Genomic DNA, 27540 nt, shown 5'->3' with positions numbered 1-27540 from the left:
TAGCATCAGAGGAAGCATTATATTTCAAATGACCTGGCAATTTGTAGCCGCTAACGTACATCCCTGAAGTAATTCGTTCGCCAAAAAAACAGTACGGCAGAAATTAATTGTAGATTCTCACATCAGGCTAAACGGACTCTATTTGCGCTCCCTTTTTCCAATTGTGCTTTACGTTTGTCAGTCATCAAGCTGGATAACTGTTTAACATTTAGTAGCTTGGCAGTGCGACGTGCTGGTTGCCGATTACTATATTGTAAATGGAACGCAGCATAGGTTGGAAATATCGGTGGGATGTAATATCTGATGTTTTAAATAGTTAGGTGTTTATAGTATATGAACACACTTCAAATAAATCAAAGTGATCCAGAAGAAAGATGGAAAGCAACGAAAAGTAGCATGTCCAGAAAAAGATTCATCTTGCTCAGCTTTGTGGTTGAATCGGAGCAGATCTTTGATATGTGTTTAATTTATACCGCGTGATGATGCATCTTCATAGATATTAACGAGCTTGAGATTTCAATTTTAAATGATACACATATTATACATTATACACTCATATACACCTTGAAGTGAGTTCAATCCCTTTCTCTAATCCTAGTTTGGAATGCTAATGAAAGTACTCTTCATCTATTTATAAATAAGAGGTACTGTTAAAGGGAGATCTAGAACTACTGGTATTGCTGTTGCCATTACCATAAAAGCTTGTTTCGGGCTTTCTTATTGTATTGGAACTGCTGGAGGAAGTTTCAGTCATTGCAGCCCTTGGATGACCTTGACTCATCAACGAACCACCTGTTCCCAGCACAGCCGAAGTTGGTTGAAGGGGTTGTGAGTGCGGTACATTGATATTCGATGGCCTATATTTGTTTGAAGAGTCGGAGTATGTGCTAGTTTCATCATCAAATAAAGTTCTACTGTTATTACCACCGAAGGCCTCCTCACGCTTTAACTTTTCTTGATCTGTTTCATTAGATTCCATTGCGGCCTGCCTTAATTCAAATAGTTCAGCACCTGATTTGTCATTATCGAATGGCTGTCCTGAAGAATTTTGAATCTTTGGAATGAAGGAAACACGATCATCTTTCAATGGTTCATAGCGAGCATCCGGATTTCTATGTAATAGGGCCAGAGTGCATGTAACGATGGTGAATATCAACAAAAACAGTGCAAAAACAGCATTCAGAACAAACAGAATAACGGCCATCACAGATGACACGACAGCTGGTTGATTAAACAGGTTGCTGAAAAACAAAAAGAAAAGGGAATTTATGGTAGTAACCACATGGATAGTAATGTTGAAAATGTTTGTTCTTTTGTCCAAATAAGGCCTGATCCAACACAAACAAATGAAATAGGCCAGTTCGATAATGAAGATAATCATTGCTTGAGGTTTCCCGTATTCCTGTAAGACTGCTACAAGCAGCGATCTCAAAAAGCTATACATTAGTAAAGGTAGTAGCCACCAGTAAGCGTCTGCTCTGAATTGAGTATATAAAAACCCATATTTGTTAAGAAATTCAGCGTCACCAAATAACAAATAGGCAGGGTTCTTATATAGTCTAGAAGACTCTCTACCTTTAATCATCACTCTCGTTGTCCCAAAAACTAGTAAACCCGCGACAATAATTAAAATAATGACAGCGTCAACCATAATAGCAGGAGAATCCTGTTGAGTAAATTCCCAAATACATAGTAGAGAAACTTGAGGGAAAGCCAATATAGCCAGTCTGAATAAAGTACCTTTAATAATGCTACCCCAGTTCTTTCTGTATTGGAAGAAGTTTGAAGTCTCTTTCATCAATCTAGCACGAGTTAGAACTTCCAATAATGCTTTGAAGAAAATCAGAGAAACGATAACGACGAATAGAAAGAAGAGGAAAAAAACTATACCAGTGAGGAAAAAATTCGACAATTCAATATCTGCTTTGAAAGCCACACGCTCAATACCACGTAGAACTAGAATCTTGGAGGAAAACTCTGTTGTATTTCTCTCTGTCGTTGTGTATAATGAAGAATCCTCTAGGATGGAATCAAAACTATAATCCCTTGAAGAGGCCAAAGTAATTCTCTTCACCAATCTGTCGACATTTCTCTTTTGAATGCTTATAGATAGCACGTCCTTGTTTGCCAATACAACTGTTGAAATACCTCTCGTTGCTTGCACGTACCAGTCGAAGATCTTTTGCATGAATTCAACCCTGATGATCCCCATAGCCCATTGAAAGTTCTGAGTCCATGCTGCCGCAATTGGAGGAACACGAGAAACACCCATCATCGCCGTTATAGCTAAATTCTGGAAATAAATAAACAAAGATATTGAGTTGCTTGCAATATGCGCCGAAGTGGTACTGTAACCAATAACGGAGACAAACCCCGACGTTAAAACACCCAAACCGGAGATCGCAGCAATTGGCCACGCGGCATACTTGGTTTGAACTGTTTTATCGTTACTCAACACGGCCTGAACACAGGCCAGTGGACTGTTTTGATCGCTGTCCGTTTCATCGTAAACCAACACACGAACCTGCGCATCTAAATCTGGGATGGTGTACGCCACATTCGGGATTTGGTTCGTGATGTCGGAATTTATCCGATAAAACGAATCCACGTCGATCCTACCGGAAGAAAGCGGACAGAGTGTGGCCTCATTCAAGGAGCAAAGGTTGAACGATCTTTCGATGATGTTCAGCCCATACGCGATGACCTGAACTTTGACAGTTACATTCGAGTTGATGGTGGTAACCGCGTTAATCTTGAAAACCACCGTCTGGTTGTCGGGGTAGAACCTCACGTCAAAATACGAAGCCGTGAATCCCGAGTTCTCCATACAGGTCAGCAACGAGGACGTTTTCACGTGCCGCGAGTTGACACCAACCGCAGTTTCATTGTTGGAACTCGAGTCACTCGACCCCAGCGTGGCCAACGAAGCTCCAAACACGCAACTACTCAATAGCCATTGTACCAGTGCAAAAACACCAACTACGGAAACTCTCATTGCCTCAGATTCGAATCTGCTCTATTATCCCGTGTTTGCCGCGCCGTGGGATGACTATATGCTGTCGAGATACACCTTCTTAAAAAATGCTACCAACACACGCTTCTAGTCCAGCCAAACTGTAATACTGCTACCTACGCTATACAGATAGGTTCCTGTTGCCGATCACCGCGAGGAATCACTAAAACGCTTATATACCTTTATGTATAAATATAGTAACTGGCCTTTCCGAAAAACCTATAAATGAGAAAGCGACGAAAAGTGTGAATTTAGCCTACATTTCTGGAAAGTGGTAAAACCAATCTGTCTTTCCAGCATGACGATCTGACTAGATACGGACACCGACGTCGACACAGGCAGCGCGGGCCTCGCTTAGACGCCGTGGAGACAACCCGCAATGCGACTTTGCCTTTGCCATAGCATGGCGAATGAAACAGGGAAACCGCGTCGTGAATGATGAGATGAGCTAGCTTTTGCACCAGCGCACCCAGCACAGCCTGGCTGTGCTGTGCTGGGCGCCAATGCTGGGGTGTTAGGATGCAGTTTATTTTTGGCGTGTGTTTTCGTTTTTGACGCGTCGCCGTACGGGAGGCGAAACGCGAGACACAGTGTCCGACCTGGCGTGTCCGACTGCCGCTGTCCGGAGAGCGGTGCCCAGTGTCCGGCAAGCACATGCCCGAATACCCGGCCAGTTGCATTCCAGGGTCCTGCACCCCACCTGACTTACCCCACCTGCGTTACCCCAATCTTTTAGGGATACCAAGGGGAATGTGCATTCAACCGAAAAACAAAGGGAACAAGCAGAATGGCCTGTTTTCGTCCAATTGTCCAACAAAGCCGAAAAGTATAGCATCCCCAAAAGCGGAGAAATCGGACAGCTAGCTGACGCACTTGGTCAGTTCGTTGCAGGCGCAACCCCACCAGGCTTTAGATCTGCTTTGGCACGCTCCCAGAGCAGATCACACGAATAAGATGAGCTGCTAGTTCGGTTCTACGGCGTTCTGTTCGATACCGGAATGTGAATTGATTTCGATGACCAGAATTGACGGTGTCGGGGTCACGACCAGAACAGCAATCCTTGCTGGGATTGAGACTCAGGGTGGATAGCGGTGTGCTGTGCGTGTAAAGTCGAAAGTCCGGGAGGGGTATTGTATGGGGAGGTTGTCCAGAAATCAATTGATTTAAATTAAATGGGCTTGTTTCTGAAATATATATAAACAGGGGGATTTTCGGGGAGGTGGGAAGGTAGGATCGAGGATTTTGGCCAGTTTTGCTTTTGGGGTTCTTTTTCTGAGAGAGCAGATTAACCTTGCTGCCTGTAAAATGTCACCTATTGCAGCAGCAGCTTTACCAAAGGAGATTGCCAGTAGCGCAATGTCGAAGATCGATGAATTGAAGTCCAAGATGTCCGGGGCAGACTCCACAGACTCCACAGCGCCAGCTGCGTCTGGCACGGGTGGCGGCGTCTCTGTGGATGGCACGAGGAAACAGAAAGAGTCTGCGCATGAATACGAGCATCTGACTAGCGTCCCCGTGGTTAAACAGGGCACTATAGCCGACAGGTTGAAGCCTGAGCTGGCAAGTCACTACAGCCCCCATTTGAATGGCATTGAGGAGTACCAGACACTGTACAAAGAGTCAATTGAGAATCCCGGGAAGTTCTTTGGCGAAAGGGCAAGAGAATTTTTGAACTGGTTTGTCGATTTCGACCAGGTATTCATCCCGGATCCAGCCACGGGCAAGCCGTCGTTCGAAAACAATGCTTGGTTTCTCAATGGCCAGTTGAACGCGTGCTATAATTGTGTCGACAGGCACGCTCTGTCGTCTCCAAATAAAGTTGCTATAATTTACGAAGGCGACGAGCCAGGTCAAGGTTACAGTTTGACCTATAGTCAATTGTTGGAGGAAGTTTGTAGAGTTGCCCAAGTGTTGACGAATTCGATGAACGTCAAAAAGGGGGATACCGTTGCGGTGTATATGCCGATGATTCCGCAAGCTATAATTACTCTTTTGGCGATTGTGAGAGTTGGTGCAATCCATTCGGTAATATTCGCTGGGTTTTCTTCGAACTCTTTACGGGACCGTATTAACGATGCAGATTCTCGTGTTGTCATTACTACTGATGAATCTAAAAGAGGAGGGAAAATTGTCGAAACGAAAAGAATTGTCGACGATGCCTTGAAGGAAACTCCCAATGTCAGAAACGTTTTAGTTTATAAACGTACCAACAATCCAAATGTCAATTTCAAGGAGAATAGAGACCTGGATTGGGACATCGAAATCAAAAAGTATAAAAATTATTGTCCATGTGAACCTGTTGATTCTGAACATCCGTTATTTTTACTGTATACCTCGGGTTCTACTGGAGCGCCAAAAGGTGTTCAACACTCAACGGCTGGTTATTTATTGGGTGCCTTATTAAGTGTGAGGTATACTTTTGACACGCATCAGGAGGATGTATTTTTCACTGCTGGTGATGTTGGCTGGATTACTGGTCACACCTATGTAGTTTATGGTCCATTGTTATATGGTTGTACAACTTTGGTCTTTGAAGGCACGCCAACCTATCCTAATTATTCACGTTATTGGGACATTATTGATAAATATCAAGTTACCCAGTTTTATGTTGCCCCAACGGCTTTGCGTTTATTAAAAAGAGCAGGAGATTCTCATATTGAAGGTTATTCGCTCAAAACGTTACGTTCTTTAGGATCTGTAGGTGAACCAATTGCTGCAGAAGTTTGGGATTGGTATTCTGAAAAGATCGGTAAAAGTCAAATCCCAGTTGTTGATACTTATTGGCAAACGGAATCAGGATCTCATTTGGTTACTCCTTTAGCTGGTGGTGTAACTCCAATGAAACCTGGATCTGCTTCATTCCCATTTTTCGGTATTAATCCTGCAATTTTGGATCCAAATACTGGTAATGAAATTGTAGGTGAGCACGCTGAAGGTGTTCTTGCAATAAAGCATGCATGGCCATCATTTGCAAGATCAATTTGGAAAAATCATGATAGATTTTTAGATACCTATTTGAGACCTTATGCGAATCATTATTTCACAGGTGATGGTGCAGCACGGGACAAAGATGGTTATATTTGGATATTAGGTCGTGTTGATGATGTTGTTAATGTATCAGGTCATAGATTATCGACTGCAGAGATTGAAGCTGCAATTATTGAAGACTCAATCGTAGCAGAGTGTGCAGTCGTTGGTTTTAATGATGATCTTACAGGGCAAGCTGTTGCAGCTTTTGTTGTTTTGAAGAATAAATCGAGCTGGTCTCTAGCCTCTGGTCAAGAACTACAAGACATTAAGAAACATCTAATTTTAACTGTGAGAAAAGATATTGGACCCTTTGCCGCACCAAAATTAATAGTGTTGGTTGATGATTTACCGAAGACGAGATCAGGAAAAATTATGAGAAGAATCCTGAGAAAAATTTTAGCAAATGAAGCTGATCAACTGGGTGATGTATCAACACTGTCCAATCCTGGTGTTGTAAGACATCTAATCGATTCTGTTAAATTTTAAGGATTTATTTTTCCATCATTTTTATTCAGATAATGGCCCATTTGTCCCGAGTAACAACATTTTTTACATTCATACGTCTACATTTTCTTCCTCTTATACTGTAGAAGGATTTTCTATTCATTCAATCAAACTTATCTTTATTCATTTGAATTGAGTATGATTTGATTTAATACGAACTGTTTATTTATGATGAAAGAAATAATGACTTAGATTAATATAACCTTTTTCTTCTTTCAGTTGCATGCTACGTATTAATTTTTTCTTCTGGACCCTTTTTGCAGGAAGTTCGCGTCATTTGTACTTTGATGATTGTCTAGTTTGCGGGAACAACTTAAACTTGTGTATTATAGGCCATCGAACTGTGTATTGATATTACATCATATCGCGTATGCATCGCCAATTCCCTCAGAAACATACCGAAAAGGTTCTAAAGCAGTCGCTAATACTGCCTCCTTGTTATGATTTATTGTCAAGGACTTTCATATGCGGTAGCCCCAGTACGAGAGATGGATGAACTGGCCAATTTTGCCAAAAGTGAACCAATTTGACTGTAAAACGAGCAACATTTAGCACCCACATTTTTCTTCTGATAATAACCTATGCAAAATAATTTCTTATTTTTTTAAAGTAAATTTGACCTGTAGTCTGCCACTTTCTATTTCACAATCATTTTAGATTGAAGTATTGCAGGGTTTCATTTGATTTCAAATCAATGATCGATTTCACATATCTCGGTATATCTTGCGGCATAGTATCTTGGAGATCTTCTGAAACATATATCAGTTGATGTTTTCGGAGGTGCCTTATACAGGACCATAAGCCAGACATAGTGTCACAATACAGAACTTTATAATTATTGTTGGAGGCGAGGTCTGTGTCAGCTAGGAATTCTACCTCAGGTGGCACCAGCAACACGACATCATATTTGAGCACTGATGACCAATCCATCGTCTTTAACTTGCTAATAGATGGAGTCATTAGGATGCATTGAGAAGTAAATGAACTGAGACGTTCATTCTCTGTTTTATCCGGTTTTGAGGTGCGTCTGACAGCGTAGTACCAGACCGCAGTTATACCAAACACGATACCAGTAGCTGTGCAGGCAACTTTTTGCCAATTAGAACCCGAATAACGACTGCGACCGCTCGACATTAGGCTGTAAGGTTTTCAGAATTAGCACACTACATAAGCATGATATCTTATATAACAAATGATATTAATTGCCTTGGAATCTTGCGCGTTTGAAATTGAATAATCGTAAACACCAAAAAAAAAAGTCGATGAAAGTGACCTCGAAAAGTTCCAAGTTTTCAGCCTCTACTGTGCATTTGGAACATATAACGACTGCACTCAACTGCGTTACTCCTTTTGGCGGCAAAGCATTTATTTTAACTTATATTGACGCTGATGGGCTTTCATTTATTGGAACTTATAATCGGGTAGTACGCATTCAGCTTTTCCTCTCCAAAGAACTATTTATATCGTATACCTATGAGAATGACTCTTCAGATCACACGAAATTTTGCGTACGAATTAACCAAGTTTTAGATAGCGTTAATGTCGCTAACCGGAATATCGATGACATTGTCGAATGTACCCTATCACATAATGGGGAAGGATCCCCCTTTGTTTTAATCTTTGAGGATTCATACATTTCAGAAAGAGTAACGCACGAAACCTTTTTAGCCAATGAGATGGACAATACTGGCTTTGATCTTGATCGTGATCGAATACGATTTGAATGTATGATTAAGGGCGATATTTTGCATACAGCTCTGAAAGATCTTAAAGAAATCGGTGGTCAGGACGAATGTTACCTGTACGCAGAACTGCGAGAGGGAGGCCAGAACATATTTGCTATAATATCAAAATCAAAGCTAGGTCTATCTAAAATTGTTTTACCGTCTGCGAAAACGATTTTAGAAAAGTTAGAAGTATTTGACGAGGACTTCACCACCCTTTGTTACGGTAAACCAGTCATTGCATTATTTGATTTCAATCTGTTTGACAAGTTAAGGATGAGTATAAAAATTTCGAGCAAGGTGTTACTGAGATTAGATGCACATGGGGTTTTGAATGTCAATGTGCTAAGTCTCACAGAAGATATTCTATTGTCTTCCAACAAGAGTAAAGCTACCAGCAGTAATAGCAGACTCCAGTTACCCAAAGATTATCCTGGGATTGTAATAGAATTGAGCTTAATGGAAAAGGAAATCACAGATGAAAATTCTATGAGGGATGTCGAGATATTTATGGAAACAAATGAGTTAGGCGAGCCAATAAAACCAGTCATCTATAAAAAAAAGATTGTCGGATCAATATCATCAGCGCCAACAAATGCAGCAATCTCCCGTGAACTAGGCAAGCTGAATGGAACAGCTAATGCACAAGATGCTGAAATTGAAGGAGAGCACGCAATACAGGAAGAGGCTCCGTTCATGAGCAATGGCTTACCCAGATTCTTTTGACTGTTCAGCTGGACAGAAAAAATTGATACTTAAAAAAATGAAATAGAATGAACATATTTTCTTTCTTAGTTTGTATTATTAAGTTTATGTAAAAACGTGCTAAAAATACGAAGGGATAAGAAATTCAATGCATTTATTGTTGAGAAAAGTGCTCCAAGATCATGGCACGTTCATCAGTCTCAGCACCCCAGTTGGTAACAACGACAACGGAGGCACCGACAACCTTTCTGACGTTACCTTCACGGTCGACCTTACCCAAACCGGCCCATTCACCTAATTGCTTGGCGTCAGCAACCTTGATCAATGGAACTTTGTGTTCTGGGTCATTAGCTAAACCTTCGATTAACTTGATGATGTTGTCCTCAGTAACAGAGCTGACCAAAACAACCAATTGGGCTTGACCTTTGGTCAAAGCCTTGGCAGATTCTCTCAAACCTCTAGCCAAACCGTCGTGGATCAAAGCGGTTCTCAAGACAACCTTGACAGCATCCTCAATGGTAACTTCGGCTGTTTGCTCAACAACTTCTTCTTGAACTTCAATAACTTCTTCAACGTCAGACATTTCTTCTATTTGTGTGGACTAGTGGGACTTCTTCGACAGTAAATATTAAAGACTGCTCCGTGCTGAAATTCAATGCAAAATAAAATAAAAACTTACGAAACACATTTAATGTGCATAAGCTTGAAAACTAACGGCCATTAATTTCAATTTGTAATTCACTATTCATGCCATTCCACCATCGTTGTCCTGTGATGGTGATGATCTCAGCTACCTCTCCGGTTGTTTGGGTGCGTCAACTGTGTATCGCGCGTCGCCAAAAAAACAAAAAAAGTGACTGCCAATATTCGACCTGCCACGACGCGGCAAATAAAACCGATATTAAAAAGAGATTTCTCCATATAGACATATGTGATGTACAGAGTTTATTGAGGTTTTTCTAGTGGTGTACGGACTTCAGATACAAAGCAGTCACCTGAAAATACGAGAATATTGACATTCTACGTGAGCCCATTGAGCAACGACCGCACAACATGGAAGCTTCATGTCGCCTCACGCATGCTTGTTCGGATTCTGATAGTTCTCCTGTGTTAGCATATATTTATTTGAACATATGTATATTTATACAATATCAATCAAGATTTTAGTGTCTGTAAATTCTTAGAGAAAATATGGCCTTCAAAAAACTTGCTCAGCCCTGAAAAAAGAGACAGCTCATATTTTTCAGTGGCTTGGATATATTCAAAAAAAAGCTTTTAATGTGCAAATCTAAAACAATTTTTTTTTAGTTTCCAACCGGATTTTTCATTTGATTTTCAATTTTTGCCTTAGCGTCTACCCCGTAGACGTCCGTCATATTTCCATTTCGCCAACTAGTTCTGTGGTTCCCTGCCTGTTAACGTCAAAGTTCATATCTACATCGTTGTCCTCATCGTCATCATCATCCTCGATTGCATTTTCGTAATTTGCATTGTGTATCGGGACATCGTCATCATCACCAAAGTCCAAATCGAAGAAGTCATCATCACTTCCCACGATTTTCTCATATAACAATTTGGCGGCAGTAACTACTTCATCGTATGATATTTCGGCAGAGGGCATAGCAGTATACAAGACCCCATTATCGCTGGCACCCGTTATTAGTTTCTTGCTATTTTCGTCATTGATATCAAAAAATGATGGATCGACCACTGAAAAAGGTGGAGTAGAAGTGTACTGAGTGTAATAAAGCTTCAAAAGAAACTGGAGCCTTTCTCTTGGAATGTACTCTTTGAAGGATTGTCCCAGTTTAACGGAGTTGATCATTGTTTCTCCATTTGGTCCAAATTGAACAATGGACTCGTCGTTCTCCAGATCACTTGATGATTCCCTAACTATGCTTGTTTCCATGGCTTCCAGCGCTGCATCCAAGTCCATCTCGGCGCGAGGACCCTGTTCGGTAGTCGAAAGATACCAAACACTTGTCTCCTGAGGACAAACTTCACTTCCAGGCCCCAAAATGAAAGCCTGAACCACATTCTGATTACCAGACTTTAGGGATCCTGGGGGGAATACAACTACAGCGGCCGATTCGCCTTCACTAAACCACTCCTCGCAGCTTTTTCCGACGACGCATGTGAGTCTGTGTATTTCATATTTTTGTTCGGGAATATTCTGGCTATACTTGGGAGCTTGAGTAGGTGATATTACCAGTTTTTCCGAGACAGTAACTTTTGAACCATCTTCAAAAGTGGCCGTTTTCGTGCTTGGGTCGAAAGATGCCAAAGATTCATTTAATTTATAAGTTGCACCCCCCACAGCAGCTGATCTGCAGAAACCTTGTGATAATTCGCCAGGTCCTCCATACTTTGAATATAGCACTGCAAATGGACCATAAACATCAAAACTACTCAAGTAACGGCGAATTCTTTGCAAGACTTCAGGAGTTTTAGCGCTCATGTTGTAACACAATCCAATTGAAAACATCAACTCAAATACTTGGGGTCTTTCTAACTTGAATTTTTCGATCAGCATTTCACAAATTGGTCTTTCTGCGTAAGATTCCCAGACGTCTGGCTGCTCCTCCCAATTAAGGACAAATTTAATGAATTTCATCAGGTTACGTTTTGTCATTAAAGGTAAATTTTGGTTTGTAAATATCTCTTGCTTTGTATTTGTTAATTTCTCGAAAGAATCATTCTCATAAGTGTGAAAGCTCGATAATGATTGGAATTCCAAATATTGATGTACTCTTGATTTAACCAGAATAGAGAGTAAATCTGATTTAGCAAATAGAATTTTGGGAGCCAGATCTAGGCCAAAATCCCTTGAACTGAATCCTCTGTCACCACTCCCAATTATTGCGGAAACATATAACTTTGCATTTGTGTAACAGTTTGAAAATTTGCCATCATTCACTTCTTTAACCCATTTCTTGGTTTGGTCTACTGTCATAGTCGCAGAGGTGTCACCATAATGATCATTTTTATCAATGTGCAGAACATTCGAACCTTGCCATGACAGTGCTGCCGCAAGGACACTTTCAACCATTCCCGTTCCAACAATTAGCACATCGACTTTGTCTGGCGTCGACTCTGGTAAAGGGTCTTCAATCCCAGCGAGGTGGGGCACAACCAGTGGGCAACCATTTTGAGATGAGAAACTGAGAAAATGGGGCCTCCGTTCAGCAACAGAGGGACGACGTTCCGGGCTTAGCATGGCCTATCGTTCAGGATATAAATTTGGATTGGTAAGTGGTAGCAATTCACTAAGAAAATGAAAGAAATGGAGCTATAAACTCGAGTATGTCCTGCGGTACAAAATCGCACTTCAGCTGCTAACTTTCAATTTAGTACCTTATTAAAAAAAATTTGAATGAAAATAATGTCCAACTACCTTAATTAATTGCAACTAAAACAGGGAATCGTCCTCTCAGCACCTATCTCGTGTGATCGTTTGATGAAATATGAGTTGGGGTGTTCGAAACAGTATCAGTGCAACGTGAGCTTGCTTCACCCATATTAATACCTTCAACTTAACAAATTTTTTTTTTTCGCTTTTTTTTTTGGTTTCTCGCGTGTCATGTAAAAAAAATTTTCTCCATACTTAACCGGAGAGACTCAAATATCTTCAATGTTATCAAAATGACTCGCAGATTAGGCAAGATTATCTTTGCTGCCGTTAGAACGATTTTTTATCAATAGTAAACATGGCTGTGGGTAATTCCGCGTATAATGGGAAATGTTGATAGTCAGGTATGGAGAAAAGATCATTTGCCTTGAAAACATTAGGATCCGTGTTGGTTCAACTAGCAAGATTTGCAGAGGGAAGCACGCATTCTAATATCGCACCTCTCATATATATATTTTTTATATTCGATCTTTCAGCAACGAGTCCTCCCACGAGTATAATCAATCCATTGACATGCAAAACGGTGCAACCGAAGGACATCACCAAGCTGGTACTAAATGGATTGCTGGGATTTTGAACTCCGCTCATGTTTCCATGAAAATCATGCCCCTGAAGACATTGGGTTGTGAGATCGAAGATCTTGAGGAAGTCATTACTAATACTCTTCTCTCGGCTTGCATCTCGCTGGCAAGACGCATCTTCATAAAGCTCATTGACATCAGCCTGGCTCAAGCCACCAAGACATACGCAAATATGCCCAACATTTACCATGGAATGACCTACCAGATCGACTTCGATGGGAGCTATACCTGATTCTTTACTCTTTCCAAATGTCGTCACATCAGACCATGTCTCCGTCTCTACATTGAACCACCACATATCACCACAAACCTTTTTCTTGTTTGATCCTCCATGAATGACAATAACTTTCTCGGCATTTGAAGACCTCTTTGTCAATGCTGGTTGCATGGCAAAACTTGACGTCGATACCGAACGAAAAGACGCTTGTTTACTCGAAAGCGCGCTACTTGAATAATTATCTTTGGCGGAAAAGGGTCGTCTTGCAGATGAAACATCTCTTCTTGAGTGAGGAATGTTGGGAAAGATAGGTTTAGATTTTGGTTGGCCCTGTTGTGAAATCACCTCTATACGAAAATTGTCCTCCAAGTTTTTTAATAGGCTTGCATGTAAATTTGATTTGTTTAATATTTCAGAATCCTCTAAGCCATAAGCGAAAAACGCTCTGCTACTCGGCCAAGGATCGGAATCTGCTGACTTCATGATGATTGAAGCAGTTGCAGTGCCACCAAATTTGTAATATCCTCTTTTACCTCTAGCCACAATTGGAACTTCGATTTTCCACATGTCATTCATGGCCTCGTATTTATCATCGCCTGTTTGCCTATAGCCAGCAAATATTATGATCGTATAAACACCCTGGGAATGATTATTATTTGAATGTGATGAAGTATTTTCCGCCAGAGGCGAGCCTCCTATATTCGAGCTTGTTTCCGCAGATGATCGTTCATTATTCAACGTTGAACTATCGTTGGTGCAACAATCGAGACTTTTTTGATTATGCCTAGAGCACCAATTTTTTGCCATGACAGATACTTGCATGTGGCCAAATCTAGCAGCTAGTGTCGGGTAGGTAACGAATTTGTATGGAAGTGCTGTCAACTCAACTTTAGAGAATTTAAAAGTCATCGTATCTAAGATGTATGCGGTGTTATTGACAAATGCCCTCTTTTTCAGCTTGAATGTTCCCGTTCCATCGTATGTTGTTTCAGTTTTGATTTCAAACCCACCATAATAAAAGATGTGTCTCTCGGTCAGTTTTGACCCCTTGGTACATAACAGAGGAGGAGGAATGGTACCAGAAATCACCGGTCTAGATATTCGGGAAGATGCCGTGGCGATTACGTAAAGTCTCGAATTGTTAATCATGGAAGGATTATTTATGATCTTTGGAAGCAGGGGAGGAGGTAAATTTTTGACACCGTCAACTTCAAAATCGTTTAAAGATGGGGCTTCTTCATTATATTTATGACAGGCCACCAGGCCACCGATTATAAAGATTTGACCATTCATCTCGACGCCACAGTGATAGCAAAAGGATGGGAGTTTATACTCAGAGAAAAAAGAGGGGAATATCGTACATCCTCCGTAGGTATCGTAATCTCTGGGAATATATTTACTTCCCTCTAAAAAAAGAGAACATATCTTACTATCGTATAGCGAGTCCGTATTAAGATCTTGATTCAACACAAGAGGTCGAAACTCCTTTCTCACAGTTGGCATCCACATATTGTGTCTCCTCAGTAGTTCTGCGTCACGGATATCAGTTGTCAATAATTTTTGAAAATGGCTATAGTAAGACTTTACAGGGGCACTCTCCATCATTTGCCGTCTTTCAACCTCTTCCTTATCGCTGCCTCCCGTCACATTGATAGGAAGCTGAAAATCAAATGAGTCTGCGAGATCGTTACCGTTATCCAAGAGCTTATTGAGCCATGTTTGCGCAGCTTTTCCATAAGATGTACCTGCTGATGCGCCGCTTACAGATCCAATGGTGGATACATTTGAATCGACACAGCTTGTAATACTTCCTTGTCTGTAGGTAGCATGACTGATAGGTTTCTTCGAGGAGTAGTACTGTTTTAATAGATTTTCATTTTCCATTCTAATTTGCTCTTTGGTTTTCTCATCTCGCACAGAAGAAAGTGTGGAGAAGTAATTTGATGCATAAAGCAACGGAGTATACTGACATTTCACAAATTCATTGGAGTATACTCTTGAATTCATTCCTCTTTGTGATTCGTGACTATTCATCGAATGTTCAAAACCCCCCGCATATATTGGATCAGCTGTCTCTGGATTCATATCTGTGTTTACACTGGAGTTAACGACTTCTTGAAACGCCTGCATTTCAATTTGGATTCTAAGCCAAGGTCCTAATTTTTGTTACAATGAGTACGCGGTTTTTCTTGTATTAATCTATGTTAGATATGCCAATCTTAATGTTCTTTCAAATCGGCTTTTTAGTTCCCTTCGCCTTTTACTTTCGCAGTTTTCCTACATGATTCGTCAATATTGACAAGAGAATCATTGAGAGTTATAACGGATAATGGCAGCATAGTGATCCCTACGCCATCGCCATTCATTTTCATTTCGTCCATGAAATGTGTTATTTTACTTATGTTTTATATATGTATGAAAGATAAAATGTTTATAAACATACGAAATGCTCATTGATACCCATGAAATTGTCCTTCATCTTTCTCCGAGAAGGAGCTTGACCTTTTAGCCTTTTTGGAACTAAAATTCTCGTTAGTATTCATAAAATCACCATTACCATTGTTCCTAGTTGTACTGTTATTTGTACTGTTGTTGAGACTACTATTGCGGCCGGCATTCGCAGTGCCCGATGATGAATTTACAAGTAATGATTGCGATCGCTTAAGGCCACCGAACTTTTTTGTGTTTTTCTGATTATTCGTCGGTACGCTGAATTTTTGGGTGTTCGCCACAATAATCTGAAATTTTGGTTGTTTTTTTGAACTTTTCTTTACCTTATTAGGTTTGAAATTTATGATTGAATTTCCACTTGAACGATTATCCTTGGAACTAGTTGACCTGCTTGAAGATATCGATAGTGTTCTTTCACTTTTGAAGGATCCCATCTTTGGTAGTTCTGGTATGTTTAAAGCGTCTAACGATGATGCAGACTTGTGATATTTTGGTGTTGGTGATAAAGGCAATCTGTTCTCTTCAACTTTGTACATTTCACCTTCATTATTGGAATCAATTATTTCCCTTGCCAGCAAAGGCATTTTATTCGCACCCAATTTTGTAGTGGACTTTGTTACTGATGAATTTAACTGAATTGTTGTCGGCGAAGATCCGTATATATCATCTTGTGCATCAGGATCCTGGTCGTTTAGGTCTTCTTTATTACTATCCTGATTTTTTGAACGGCTTGAAAGGTTTACATCTGCAAAATCGTAATTATTTTTTATATTTTCACTCATTTTCAAAACAAAATTATTGAGCTTCTCATCGTCCAGATCATCCGAAGCCGCTATATGTGATTGTGCGTGAGGTGTTTCAGTTGCTTTCTTCATAGTTGGCGGGGTACTTTGTATCTTCCTAGCCTTTTGAAAGTCTGCCAATGCACTGTTGGAGGAAAGCAGAGTCTTCGCATATGGTGTTCCGATACCGTTCAAAATTTTTCGACCGTATGGCGTCAAAGACAAAGCAAGTTTCTTGGAAGGCGAAGATGAGACTGCCATTTGGTTTGAGTTAAACATAAGGTTCAAATCGATATTTCTTAGCGGTGTTTGCATGGTCTTACCCATGTTATAATCCTTACTGCTCTTTATGGAAGAAGGATTGCCAAATAAGCCATTTGGAGTTAAGGAATCGCCATTTTCTGCATTACCACCGCCATTACTGTTACTGAAAAAACGTAAGGGAGTTTTGGCAGGAGTTTTGTGAACAAGGTTGAAGCCTGCCCCTGGTGATTCGAATAGGAACTCTCTAAACTGTTCGGGTGAAGTCAACAAAAACTCGTTTGGGAAATTGTTACCAAATTGCAAAACTGAAGAAGGTTGCATATCCTTATCATTCAAGGGTTCTCCACTTACATGAGCGTTAGCCATTTCGTTATGTGCCGATCCGACTTGCAACCCTGCCATCATGCTGTTTTCTAATAAAGAAGAAGAGTTTTCGCCCCCGTTTGAATGATGTTGCTGATCTTGGTGCTGCTGCTGATGCGAATATGGGGTTGGGAACTGTGTGTTGGGTAATGGACTTTGAAAGGCATACTTCAAATTTTCAGATATGACTTTGAAAAAATTAGCATCAGAATCGTTAACCCCATTAGAATTTCCGACAGTACCTATCAGGCTTTGGTCCTCCGAACTGCTTGTCCGTCCTCTATTCATCGGTCGAAGCGCTGCTAAAGATGAATCGGATGTGAACAATCAGTTAGGAGATAAAATTTGATACTTGATAAGGACTGAAAATCGCAATAATTATCCAAAGAAAGAGGTGCCTGGCCCCTAGTAAAGAATGATACCTTGTATATTACGAGTGATACGACAGAAATACCCTTGATGTTTGTTGTAAGTCGCAATGAGTACTAAAACCTTCTGCTGTTTGTTGACAATATTTCAATAATTACTGCTGCTTGAGATGTATTATCTACATAACGAAGTCCTTAAAATGAAAACAAACACGAATTTGAAGGAGGGGTTAAATTTTTTTTTTCGCATCTTTGAATAAGGGCGGGTAACCCTTGGATTTGAATTAATCGCCTTTGTTGACCTTACATCGAGATATTTCATTTCACAAAGATGGAGGGGGGAGCACAGTTGTGTAGTTAAGGGCTCTTGATAAATCTCAAGCCTATCGTGTACTGAAAGCTTGTGCAGTTGATTATTCTGGGAAACTACTGGGTTTTTGAAAAGGTTGTATAGCAATCTGTTTGCGTGACAGGGCAATTCGTGACGCGTCGACGAACACGATGGATGATTCACCTTCAAAAGGTCTCGTTGAGGAATTGGCGAGCTTCCATATCACTTCGCCTCTTCGACACCAAGGTGCATCTCAGTTGGCAACCGGACGGGGAGTTAATGTCAAGAAATATGTGCCTAATAACGATTTTGCAGATTCAAAGTTTTTTTCGTACCTAGGGGATTCAAATTCTAAAAGCTACGTGAAGAAACTGGGAAATTGGTCAATGAGCTATGGCACGGTACAACAAAAGCCTAAATCTCTTACACAGAATAATCCCGAGCTTCTGAGCGAATCGAACGATGATCAACAGAAGTTTCGTGACTTTGAGAATGTTGAGCCGCCACAATTTAAACAGTACTTAGAGAACAACAATGTTCAGAAACAGGGAGTCGCAAAGCACCATGGCCAGGCCGAACAGAATTATCGAGGCCCCGAGTCTGAACTTATACTTACAGCATCTTTAAACGATATTTCGGGCATACCCACAAACACGTTCAAAAGGCACAACAATAAAAAAAGAATATCGCCACCAGATCATAATTCAGGGAGCGGGCACGTCAATAACAACAGTGATGAGAGATCGCAAAACGTGGATCATGTTGAAAGCTTTAGTGACGATGAAGATGATATCGATCCAGCATTGGAGGCTCGTGGAGTTTTTGATAACATTCTAAAAAAACAGAAGTCAAATTACGAATTCAATAGAAATGATCCAATTGATATGCAAGTGGGAGATCTGCAAGAAAAATACGTATCAGATACAGGGTCCTCGTCATATCTCGGCGAGACACCGTCGTCTTTATCTCCCAACGTGGACGGCCAGCAAAACGTGAAGCCTATTTTTGAAAAGAACAAAAAAGTGCTGGTCGAAAAGATGGGTTTGATAAAGCCGGAAGACGTCGGACTCGTATTCAACAATATCGACGGAGTGTGGTATAAACCAGCTCCAAGAAATCAAGATATTTCGAGCAGCAGAACAACCGACAACACATTTGGCAATGATAATTCGGACTCGAAGAACTCGATAACCACCATGCCAGCAGAAATACCAAGAGCAACGGCTACGACACGCGCCTTTCCCACAGTCATAGCATCAGCATCCGACAACGTATCATCCGGCCGTTCGTCGACCGCATATACAACACAGAGCGAGAATAATGCAACCGTACGCGAATTGGCAGCAGAAAAGCACAAAACGCAGAGAACAATGGCAGCGTCAAGAGCTTCAGAACCTTCGAAAAACAGTGCTCCCAATCACGAAGTCCTAAGTGACGCAGGCGAAGAACAGGAGGAAGACGACAACTTCGATGACACGCCCTTGGATGTGCCACAGATAAACCCTAGGTTCATGCCGTTTGACCACCAAAACCGCCTCGCTCCACGTGATACCGACGCAGCGCCTGACCTCGTCAACATACCCCACAGACACCACAACATGAACAAAAAGGAGCTGATCAAGATCCTGACCGACGCGATACCCCGGTCACAAAACGATTGGTCGCAGGTCATGGGTCTCGATCTGAGCCGCAAGGGCCTCACCCAATTGGACTGTCTGGCTGAGATGCTACCGAACCTGACGGATCTGAAACTATGTGCGAACGAACTGGTCGATTTCGCCGGCGTGCCGCCGAACGTCATGGACCTCGACCTGTCGAACAACCAGATAACTACGAACTATTGCAGCAAAAGTCTGCCGCGACTGCTCCACCTACAGACGTTGAATCTGTCCCACAACAGCCTGGACTACAACTTGAATTTCTTGTCGCCACTGCGACATCTGTGTGAAGTCGACCTCTCATTCAACCGAATATCCTCCATCAACGACAATCTCGGCCTCTCGCGCATCAAAAAGCTGAATCTCTCCAACAACGAGATCGCCGGTACCATCGATTTCGAAAAACTTCTGCAGTACCACACCAACGTCTACTGTGACAAAGCCGTCTGCTGGTCTACGGTGCAAGAGTTGGACCTATCCAACAACCAGATAACAGGGCTCAGAAACCTCTCAGCCTTGGTGAATCTCAAACTGCTGATTCTGGACAACAATCCGATATCCACCGTCACCGACACAAGATCCAGCGCCTCACTCGAGACGTTGTCGCTAATAAATACACATGCCAAGTTGTCCAGAGTTGACATTTCCCACTACACACAACTGAAACACCTCAGAATCGATCTCCATCAGCGTGTTTCACATTTCTGGGATGAAACAACGTTGCCACCTGATCTGCAAGCGCTACATCTGCAAAATGGCCAAGCGTCGCAGTTACCGCGCCTGTCGACACTCCCTGTCACCTTACAAAACCTGTCCTTGCGGAACGTTCGGGGTTTACGATCCCTTCCGCGCGAGCTCCCCGCACGATTACCGTTTCTCAAAACGTTGGATATCACGGGAAACGACTTCACCAGCTGGTTTCGGATCATCGAACGCATTCCGACCTTCCAGTTACGTGCATTGGTCCTTGTTGATAATCCCCTTGTCGATGGTCTGTCGGACCAAGACTCGAAAACAATCGATTTGTTAGTGAGGTCAGTGTGTCCCAAGATGGAGAGGCTCGTTCTGCACGACGCCGCCCCGCTCCTCTCCACTTTTGAACTCTAGCGGAGCAAACGCATGACGCATGTTGTTAAGCGGATCTGTTTCTGGCTTCTTTTTCCTTTTGTTTCTTTTTTTCAGTCTGCTGTGCAAAACACCGAATTCCGAGCGCGGAACGCCGAAAATGGTGAGGCGGGGTTGACAGCAATCAGCGCCAGTTGCGTGCTAGCTCCTCTTGCACGACGTCTTGCGGGGGTCCCCCTCTTTGCGGGTTACGCTTGGCTTAGCTGGGTGATCACTGATGGTGGTAGCTGGTTATCGCTGTGGTACGTCTTGGAGGGGGGTAAGGGGCATTAATAATCGGATGAATTGGTTTCCATGATGCCATGCGTTTAAGGGGTGCACCGCGTATTGTGTGCGACGGTTGTTCTATATTAGTTCTATTTTTGTGGTTGTAATATATAAACGGTAACGAATGGATGTAATTGAACAAGCATTGGTTAAGCGGTTGTAGTTTCCGGTCCTTGCATTGGTTGTAGTAGCGATCTGTCAGTTGGAAAAGGCTGAGAGATCTAGGACGTGTGTGTTTGTGTCATGTTTGTTAAAACTGTGCTGGGAAGCTCTGCTGCGCGGGCAGGCAGGTTGCACTTGGCTGCCCAATTGAGATGCTTCTCGCATCTGCCTTTGACGGTGCCCATCAAGTTGCCCAACGGTTTGGAGTACGAGCAGCCCACAGGACTGTTCATCAACAACAAGTTTGTTGCTTCGAAGCAAAAGAAGACCTTCGAAGTCATCAGTCCCTCGACGGAGGAGGAGATATGTCACGTGTACGAGGGAAGAGAAGACGATGTGGACGAGGCGGTCGAGGCCGCGCAGGCGGCGTTTTCGAACGGGTCGTGGGCCACGATCGACCCGCTGCAGAGGGGGATCGCGCTGAATAAACTGGCAGACTACATCGAACACGACAAAGAAATCATTGCATCGATCGAAACGCTCGACAACGGTAAGGCGATCAACAGTTCGAGGGGGGATGTTCAATTGGTGATAAATTACCTGAGAGCGGCCGCAGGCTATGCCGATAAGTTGGACGGTAGGTTGATTGACACCGGTACGACGCACTTTACCTACACCAAGAGACAGCCATTGGGTGTGTGTGGTCAGATTATTCCATGGAATTTCCCACTGCTGATGTGGGCGTGGAAGATCGCACCTGCTTTGGTCACCGGTAACACGGTTGTGTTGAAAACTGCGGAATCCACTCCGCTCTCTGCATTGTACGTGTCACAATTCATCCCAAAAGCTGGTATCCCACCTGGTGTTGTCAACATTGTGTCTGGATTTGGGAAGATTGTTGGTGAAGCTATCTGTACGCATCCAAAGGTTAAAAAAATTGCATTCACTGGTTCCACTGCAACAGGTAAGCATATTTACCAAAGTGCCGCAGGTAGCTTAAAGAAGGCTACGTTGGAACTAGGTGGTAAATCACCAAACATCGTGTTCGAAGACGCTGATATCAAGAAAGCCGTTCAAAATATTATTTTGGGTATTTACTATAATTCTGGTGAGGTTTGTTGTGCAGGTTCAAGAGTTTACGTTCAGGAATCCATCTATGATAAGTTGATTGAAGAATTCAAAGTTGAGTCAGAAGCAGTCAAAGTTGGCGATCCGTTTGACGAAACTACTTTCCAAGGTGCTCAAACGTCTCAAATGCAATTGAGCAAAATTTTGAGTTATGTTGAAGTTGGTAAGAAAGAGGGAGCCACTTTGATCTCTGGTGGTGAAAGACTAGGTACTAAAGGGTATTTCATTAGACCAACCATTTTTGGTGACGTCAGTGAAGATATGAGAATTGTCAAAGAGGAAATATTCGGTCCTGTCGTTACTATCACCAAATTCAAGACCACCGAAGAAGTTATCGAGTTAGCTAACGATTCTGAGTATGGTTTGGCTGCTGGTATTCATACTAGTAACTTCACCACCGCTCTAACCGTTGCCAACAAAGTTAATGCAGGTACCGTATGGATTAACACGTACAATGATTTCCATCACTCTACTCCATTTGGTGGATTTAACGCTAGTGGTATCGGTCGTGAAATGGGTTCTGAAACCTTAGAAAACTATACACAAGTCAAAGCTGTGCGTGCAAAATTGATTTGATCTGCTCAACTAATGTTCTAATTAATTAGTTAGTGTAAGCAATGAAGTACTCAAATATATACAAATATTTCATATATTCACCTGGTAAAACGTTTTTGTTTTTTCTGTAGCTGACAGCTTAAAAGCATAGAGTGTCGGGGCTAAAACAATAAGATACTTTCGAAGGAAAAAGGGAGAATGAAAGCAAAAAGAATTATCTTTATTAACTACTATATAATGCCAATCCCCAATAGTCGTGAAAACTTTACATTTCATACTTCCACATCGTCAGGAAGAATGCTGAACAGGTTTTCGGTTTTCACTTTACCAGGCTTTTCTTCGTCTTGATCATCGCTTTCGATGGAATCTTTCATATGGTCTTCGTCGAGATCTTTTGTCTTTTCTTTCCCCTGATCAAGATCTTTCTTATGCAGTATCGCAAGCTCTTTTTTGATCTTTTCGTTGGTATTATCCCAACCGGCTTTCCTTGCATTTTGAATGTACTTCGCACGGTCTATCGATTTTGCAATCTTACCATCTAATCTTCCTGTAATATTCAATGCTCTTTCTAATTTTTCAGCACTGACTGAGCTATCTGATTTCACGGAGCTTTTCTTACCGACTCTTTTCTTAGTTTTCCTCTGCAATTTGGCTTCTAGCAGAGCTTCATTCTTAGCCGTTGTTCTTATGAGGATATTGGTTAGATCAGTTTTTCCCACTCGGGGCAGTGACTCCAGAGTTTTAGCTTCTGGTTCGGCTACCTCACCGTTTCTTGCTGCCCTAGAGTTTTTCGAAATTTTTCTAGCCATTTTTGGATCTAGTATATATTGTTGTATTGTATTTTTGCGTATGTGTGCTAGTGGTGATGCTTTCTTCATTATGTTGTGAAAAATTTCAACTCGCGCTACCTATTTAGCGGCTAAGATAATACAAGAAAAATGAAATACTATTTAACTGTGTAACATGAATAACTGAAAAATAAGAATCTGAATTATGAAAGCGATGCTTTTTGGAAGCAACGGAGTGATCTGATTCCACTCAGCCATGTAGGAACTACAGGAGTAAAATATCGTGTTGCCGAATGAATGGCTAATCAGGTAGAATGTAGCTCCCCATGATTGTTTGGAGTCAACAAAATCTTTACGTTACTGTCCTTATGATTCATTAACTCCAGAAATCCCTTTTCCCAACCATCCTCAAGTTTTTGCTTTCCTGTGATTAAGTGCCTACAATCGGACAACGGAATTCTGCCATCATGAATTGCGCTGACGACTCCTTCAAAATCTTTCACTACGTAACCAATGGAACCAGTCAACTTTTTCTCCTTCAAAGTCACATCCATAGGATAATAGTCTATTGGTTTATTTCCCCAGATCGCCAAATTAACAGAAGTTCCCCTGAAAGTCGTAACTTTCAGTGCCCCATCAAACGTTGGCTTAACACCGGAACAATCAAATGCAAAGTCAAAACCATCGTCACCTTCAGGGATTTTTCTAAGTTCCTCAATCGCATCCTTGCCATGTTTGGAAGGATCAAATGTCTCCACATTTAGCGATTCAGCCAAAACTCTTCTGATCTTCGCTAATTCAGATACCACAATTTTACTGGCGCCAAATCCCTTCAGGACCAAAATAGTTGCTAAACCAATAGGTCCAGCTCCGAAGACGCAGGCAGTTTGTCCCCTCTGGAATCCAGATGAGCTTACCGCATGCCAGCTGACAGACAGCGGCTCAACAAGCGCAGCAACATCAAGTGGAATTTCTTTGGGAACCTTGATGCAGTGTTGTTCCGCAACGAGAACTTTTTCAGCGAATCCACCACCTCCTACACCCAAACCAATGAAGCCTGCATGACTGCAGCAGTTGACCATGCCGATCTTACATGCATTGCACATTGTTCCGCTCAATTGCGTGTCTTCGAAACGGTGAGTGTCTAAACAACCGCACCCTGCGTCGACAACCACGTGATCTCCTTTCTTGAACCTCGTAACCTTAGATCCAACCTCTGAGACTATACCTGACATTTCATGGCCCATTGCGAGCGGTAGCCCGTTACCAGATAGCTCATTCGCGCATCCATCTTTCGGCATAAAAATGGGTCCATCTGTATACTCATGGAGATCTGTTCCGCAAATCCCGCACCATGATACCTCCAAGATCAATTCGTCGCCGGATTGAATTTTAGGCTCAGACAAGTTATCTGTAAAATGTATATCTCCTTGGTGAAAATATGCGAGTCCTCTCATTTTCGATGCCAATTGAACACTTATCCAGATTTACTGGTGGAACAGACTCTTACGGTCCCCAGTCATATTGATTTCAACTTCCTTAAATATACGCTTGAAAGCCTGAAAGCGACTCGCGTATTACTTAAAAGTTTAATCTGCCCTGAGGTGACTTTGGAAGGACGCCGATTAATCACCGATGGACAATTCGTTGATTGGAATGCTTGAAGAATGCGTGGGGGTCCGCCTGGAAGCCCACATGCAAGCAACCAGGGGCCACTTCCTAGTTAGTAAATCAAAGCGTGAGGCCCTCCAGTTCGCTAGTGGACCACTTCGATGCTATCCGATGCCATCCGATGCCATCCGATGTTGTCCGGTCCGAGACTGTCCGGTTCTGTCCGACATTACACGATTCTTCGGTTATGTGTATGCTAAAACTATTATATACATATTTTAGACACTCTAGATCGTTATCAACACTTTCAAAGATGGAAGAATCAATGATTAGCTTTGAATATAAAACCGACAATTCCCACCTTCCGACATTAATCTTACATGAATTTCAATTAAAATACGTCACCTTGGTCGAACATAGCATCAGCGACCTTGATGAATGATGCCAAGTTAGCACCCTTTACCAGGGAAGGCAAGGTGTTCTTGTTAGACTCGTTGCTGTATTCTTGAGCAGCGCTTATACAGTCGTTGAAACAGTTGTTCATACCTCTCTTCAATTCTTGGTCGACTGCTTCTCTTGTCCAGGTCATTCTTTGGGAGTTCTGGGCCATTTCCAAGCCGGAAACCAAGACACCACCCAAGTTACTGGCCTTACCACCGACGTACCAAACAGCATCACTACCAGTGGCAGTGATACGGACACTTTCGAAAGCGTGGATAGCTTCAGGGGTACAACCCATATTAGAACCTTCAGCGACAAATTTGACACCAGAAGCGATCAAAGCTTTGGCTTCTTCGCCAGAAACTTCATTTTGGGTGGCACATGGCAAAGCGATGTCTACTTTTCCTGCGTGGGTCCATGGACGAGCACCAGCAATGTATTGAACCTTGTTTTCAGTGAAAACAGAGAACTCTGAGACAATTTGTTCCAAGCTCTTGAAGTGGATCTTGGCATTGGAAATTGCGGAAACCTGTTCAGAGGTGATGCCGCTTTCAGAGATGATACAACCCTTAGAGTCGGACAAGGAAACGACTTTACCGCCTAATTCGATGACTTTTAGTGCGGCGTATTGGGCAACGTTACCACTACCAGAGATGGCAACACGCTTGCCAGCAAAAGATTCCTTACCCTTGGTAGCATAGTCGATCATCGCTTGGGTGAAGTAGATGACACCGTACCCAGTAGCCTCTGGTCTGATCAAAGAACCACCCCAGTTCAAACCTTTACCGGTCAAAACACCTTCCCAGGAGTTTTTGTAAGATCTGTAAGCACCAAATAGATACCCGATTTCACGGCCACCGACACCAATATCACCGGCTGGGACATCTGTATCCTGGCCGATGTGCTTGCTCAATTCCCTCATGAAGGAGTAGCAGATTCTTCTGATTTCATTGTCGGATCTACCTTTCAAGTCCACACAAAGACCACCTTTACCACCACCCATGTCTAGGCCGGTCAAGGCGTTCTTGAAGATTTGTTCAAAACCCAAAAATTTCAAGATAGACAAATTGACAGTTGGGTGGAAACGTAGACCACCTTTGTATGGCCCCTTGGCAGAGTTGTACTGCACTCTGAAACCAGTGGCTACTTCCTGCTTGCCAGCATCATTTTCCCAAGCGACTCTGAATTGGATAATTCTCTCTGGAACTGCAACAATTGGCAAGACCTTTTCGTACTTAGGGTATTTCTCGAATAAGGTCGACTCCCTCAACGAAGCAATGACTTCGTCGTGAGCTTGTTGGAATTCCGGTTCATATGGTTGAGCAGACATGTTAGCAGTTTGAAACAAAAATGATTACTATCTTCAAGTCTCGCAAATATTAAATTTCAAGAATTATTGTGTAGTATGTGCATCTACCAAGCAAGCTACACAGGACGATTGCTTATATACCAATGCACGCTGCAGAAAAAGCGGTGCTTTGGCAGATCACACAAGCAGTGGCAGTTCCCCAGAACTCTTCATTTGTTTAAGAAATCCCGTATAAATCATACCCAACTTACGCACCAGGTTTTACATATTCATTAGATGTTCCAATCATTCATTATTCATGACTTCTTGATTAATCTGCTTCGATTCTCCCGTTTCATTGGTTGAAAAATGCAGAATCCAAAAGAAAAGTTTTCACGGCCCTGCACCTTCACGTCTATGAGCATAAGAGCATTGACGTGGCGATTACCGAAAAAAGGCGCTGGCAAGAAGGAGGACTTGCCGAGCGCACATTTGCTGAAATCAAAGAAGTCTTCAGCTGTCATGTCACATCTTGGCCACTCTCTTCATTGCTTGCCGATTAGGAGTTAAGCAGATTGACATCGTATCAACATGCAGTGTTCTGCAGTAGCATTCGAATTGGAAACAGGGGTGCGATTACCAGTTTCGACAGGAACAAGTCGGTCGGTGCTGGAGATTCGGTCGCCGAACTTACAAGTGAACTTGTAGGTGAATCGCGAGAAGCATGACTACCTGCGTAAACGAGCCTCTCGAGAATCGGCATAATCTCACACTCAAACGTATATAGGAGGTATATCTATAGTCTTGGCACTGCAATGGTGATGCTACCTGCTGA

At 42.2% G+C, this 27540-nt stretch overlaps 13 protein-coding genes across 13 annotated transcripts; 4 read left to right on the top strand and 9 right to left on the bottom strand.

The window, feature by feature from the left end:
* Positions 1 to 631: 631 nt before the first annotated feature.
* HG535_0E02220 (transient receptor potential ion channel family protein) lies at positions 632 to 2995 on the bottom strand (the record flags this gene model as incomplete). The annotated part of the gene is made up of 1 exon (XM_037288970.1): positions 632 to 2995. One exon carries the CDS (start codon positions 2993 to 2995, stop codon positions 632 to 634), a length of 2364 nt encoding a protein of 787 aa, XP_037144865.1.
* A 1323-nt stretch (positions 2996 to 4318) lies between these two features.
* Positions 4319 to 6529, top strand: ACS1 (acetate--CoA ligase 1; the record flags this gene model as incomplete). The annotated part of the gene is made up of 1 exon (XM_037288969.1): positions 4319 to 6529. The coding sequence occupies one exon, from the start codon at positions 4319 to 4321 to the stop codon at positions 6527 to 6529; it is 2211 nt and encodes a 736-aa protein (XP_037144864.1).
* A 666-nt stretch (positions 6530 to 7195) lies between these two features.
* Positions 7196 to 7681, bottom strand: PEX22 (ubiquitin-protein transferase activating protein PEX22; the record flags this gene model as incomplete). The annotated part of the gene is made up of 1 exon (XM_037288968.1): positions 7196 to 7681. One exon carries the CDS (start codon positions 7679 to 7681, stop codon positions 7196 to 7198), a length of 486 nt encoding a protein of 161 aa, XP_037144863.1.
* Positions 7682 to 7809: 128 nt separating this feature from the next.
* RAD17 (Rad17p) lies at positions 7810 to 8997 on the top strand (the record flags this gene model as incomplete). The annotated part of the gene is made up of 1 exon (XM_037288967.1): positions 7810 to 8997. The coding sequence occupies one exon, from the start codon at positions 7810 to 7812 to the stop codon at positions 8995 to 8997; it is 1188 nt and encodes a 395-aa protein (XP_037144862.1).
* A 133-nt stretch (positions 8998 to 9130) lies between these two features.
* On the bottom strand, positions 9131 to 9559 carry RPS12 (40S ribosomal protein eS12; the record flags this gene model as incomplete). Its single annotated transcript, XM_037288966.1, has 1 exon — positions 9131 to 9559. The coding sequence occupies one exon, from the start codon at positions 9557 to 9559 to the stop codon at positions 9131 to 9133; it is 429 nt and encodes a 142-aa protein (XP_037144861.1).
* A 789-nt stretch (positions 9560 to 10348) lies between these two features.
* Positions 10349 to 12193, bottom strand: MRS6 (GTPase-activating protein MRS6; the record flags this gene model as incomplete). The annotated part of the gene is made up of 1 exon (XM_037288965.1): positions 10349 to 12193. The coding sequence occupies one exon, from the start codon at positions 12191 to 12193 to the stop codon at positions 10349 to 10351; it is 1845 nt and encodes a 614-aa protein (XP_037144860.1).
* Positions 12194 to 12778: 585 nt separating this feature from the next.
* On the bottom strand, positions 12779 to 15313 carry HG535_0E02160 (uncharacterized protein; the record flags this gene model as incomplete). Its single annotated transcript, XM_037288964.1, has 1 exon — positions 12779 to 15313. The coding sequence occupies one exon, from the start codon at positions 15311 to 15313 to the stop codon at positions 12779 to 12781; it is 2535 nt and encodes an 844-aa protein (XP_037144859.1).
* Positions 15314 to 15633: 320 nt separating this feature from the next.
* NDD1 (Ndd1p) lies at positions 15634 to 17331 on the bottom strand (the record flags this gene model as incomplete). The annotated part of the gene is made up of 1 exon (XM_037288963.1): positions 15634 to 17331. The coding sequence occupies one exon, from the start codon at positions 17329 to 17331 to the stop codon at positions 15634 to 15636; it is 1698 nt and encodes a 565-aa protein (XP_037144858.1).
* A 581-nt stretch (positions 17332 to 17912) lies between these two features.
* Positions 17913 to 20507, top strand: NUD1 (Nud1p; the record flags this gene model as incomplete). Its single annotated transcript, XM_037288962.1, has 1 exon — positions 17913 to 20507. The coding sequence occupies one exon, from the start codon at positions 17913 to 17915 to the stop codon at positions 20505 to 20507; it is 2595 nt and encodes an 864-aa protein (XP_037144857.1).
* A 528-nt stretch (positions 20508 to 21035) lies between these two features.
* Positions 21036 to 22598, top strand: ALD4 (aldehyde dehydrogenase (NADP(+)) ALD4; the record flags this gene model as incomplete). Its single annotated transcript, XM_037288961.1, has 1 exon — positions 21036 to 22598. The coding sequence occupies one exon, from the start codon at positions 21036 to 21038 to the stop codon at positions 22596 to 22598; it is 1563 nt and encodes a 520-aa protein (XP_037144856.1).
* Positions 22599 to 22849: 251 nt separating this feature from the next.
* ECM1 (Ecm1p) lies at positions 22850 to 23455 on the bottom strand (the record flags this gene model as incomplete). The annotated part of the gene is made up of 1 exon (XM_037288960.1): positions 22850 to 23455. One exon carries the CDS (start codon positions 23453 to 23455, stop codon positions 22850 to 22852), a length of 606 nt encoding a protein of 201 aa, XP_037144855.1.
* A 215-nt stretch (positions 23456 to 23670) lies between these two features.
* HG535_0E02110 (2,3-butanediol dehydrogenase) lies at positions 23671 to 24822 on the bottom strand (the record flags this gene model as incomplete). Its single annotated transcript, XM_037288959.1, has 1 exon — positions 23671 to 24822. One exon carries the CDS (start codon positions 24820 to 24822, stop codon positions 23671 to 23673), a length of 1152 nt encoding a protein of 383 aa, XP_037144854.1.
* A 545-nt stretch (positions 24823 to 25367) lies between these two features.
* Positions 25368 to 26747, bottom strand: HG535_0E02100 (uncharacterized protein; the record flags this gene model as incomplete). The annotated part of the gene is made up of 1 exon (XM_037288958.1): positions 25368 to 26747. The coding sequence occupies one exon, from the start codon at positions 26745 to 26747 to the stop codon at positions 25368 to 25370; it is 1380 nt and encodes a 459-aa protein (XP_037144853.1).
* Positions 26748 to 27540: the final 793 nt, after the last annotated feature.

This window comes from Zygotorulaspora mrakii, chromosome 5, assembly GCF_013402915.1.
Source record: "Zygotorulaspora mrakii chromosome 5, complete sequence".
Classification (NCBI taxonomy): domain Eukaryota; kingdom Fungi; phylum Ascomycota; class Saccharomycetes; order Saccharomycetales; family Saccharomycetaceae; genus Zygotorulaspora; species Zygotorulaspora mrakii.
This window is presented reverse-complemented; position numbering and strand designations above follow the sequence as displayed.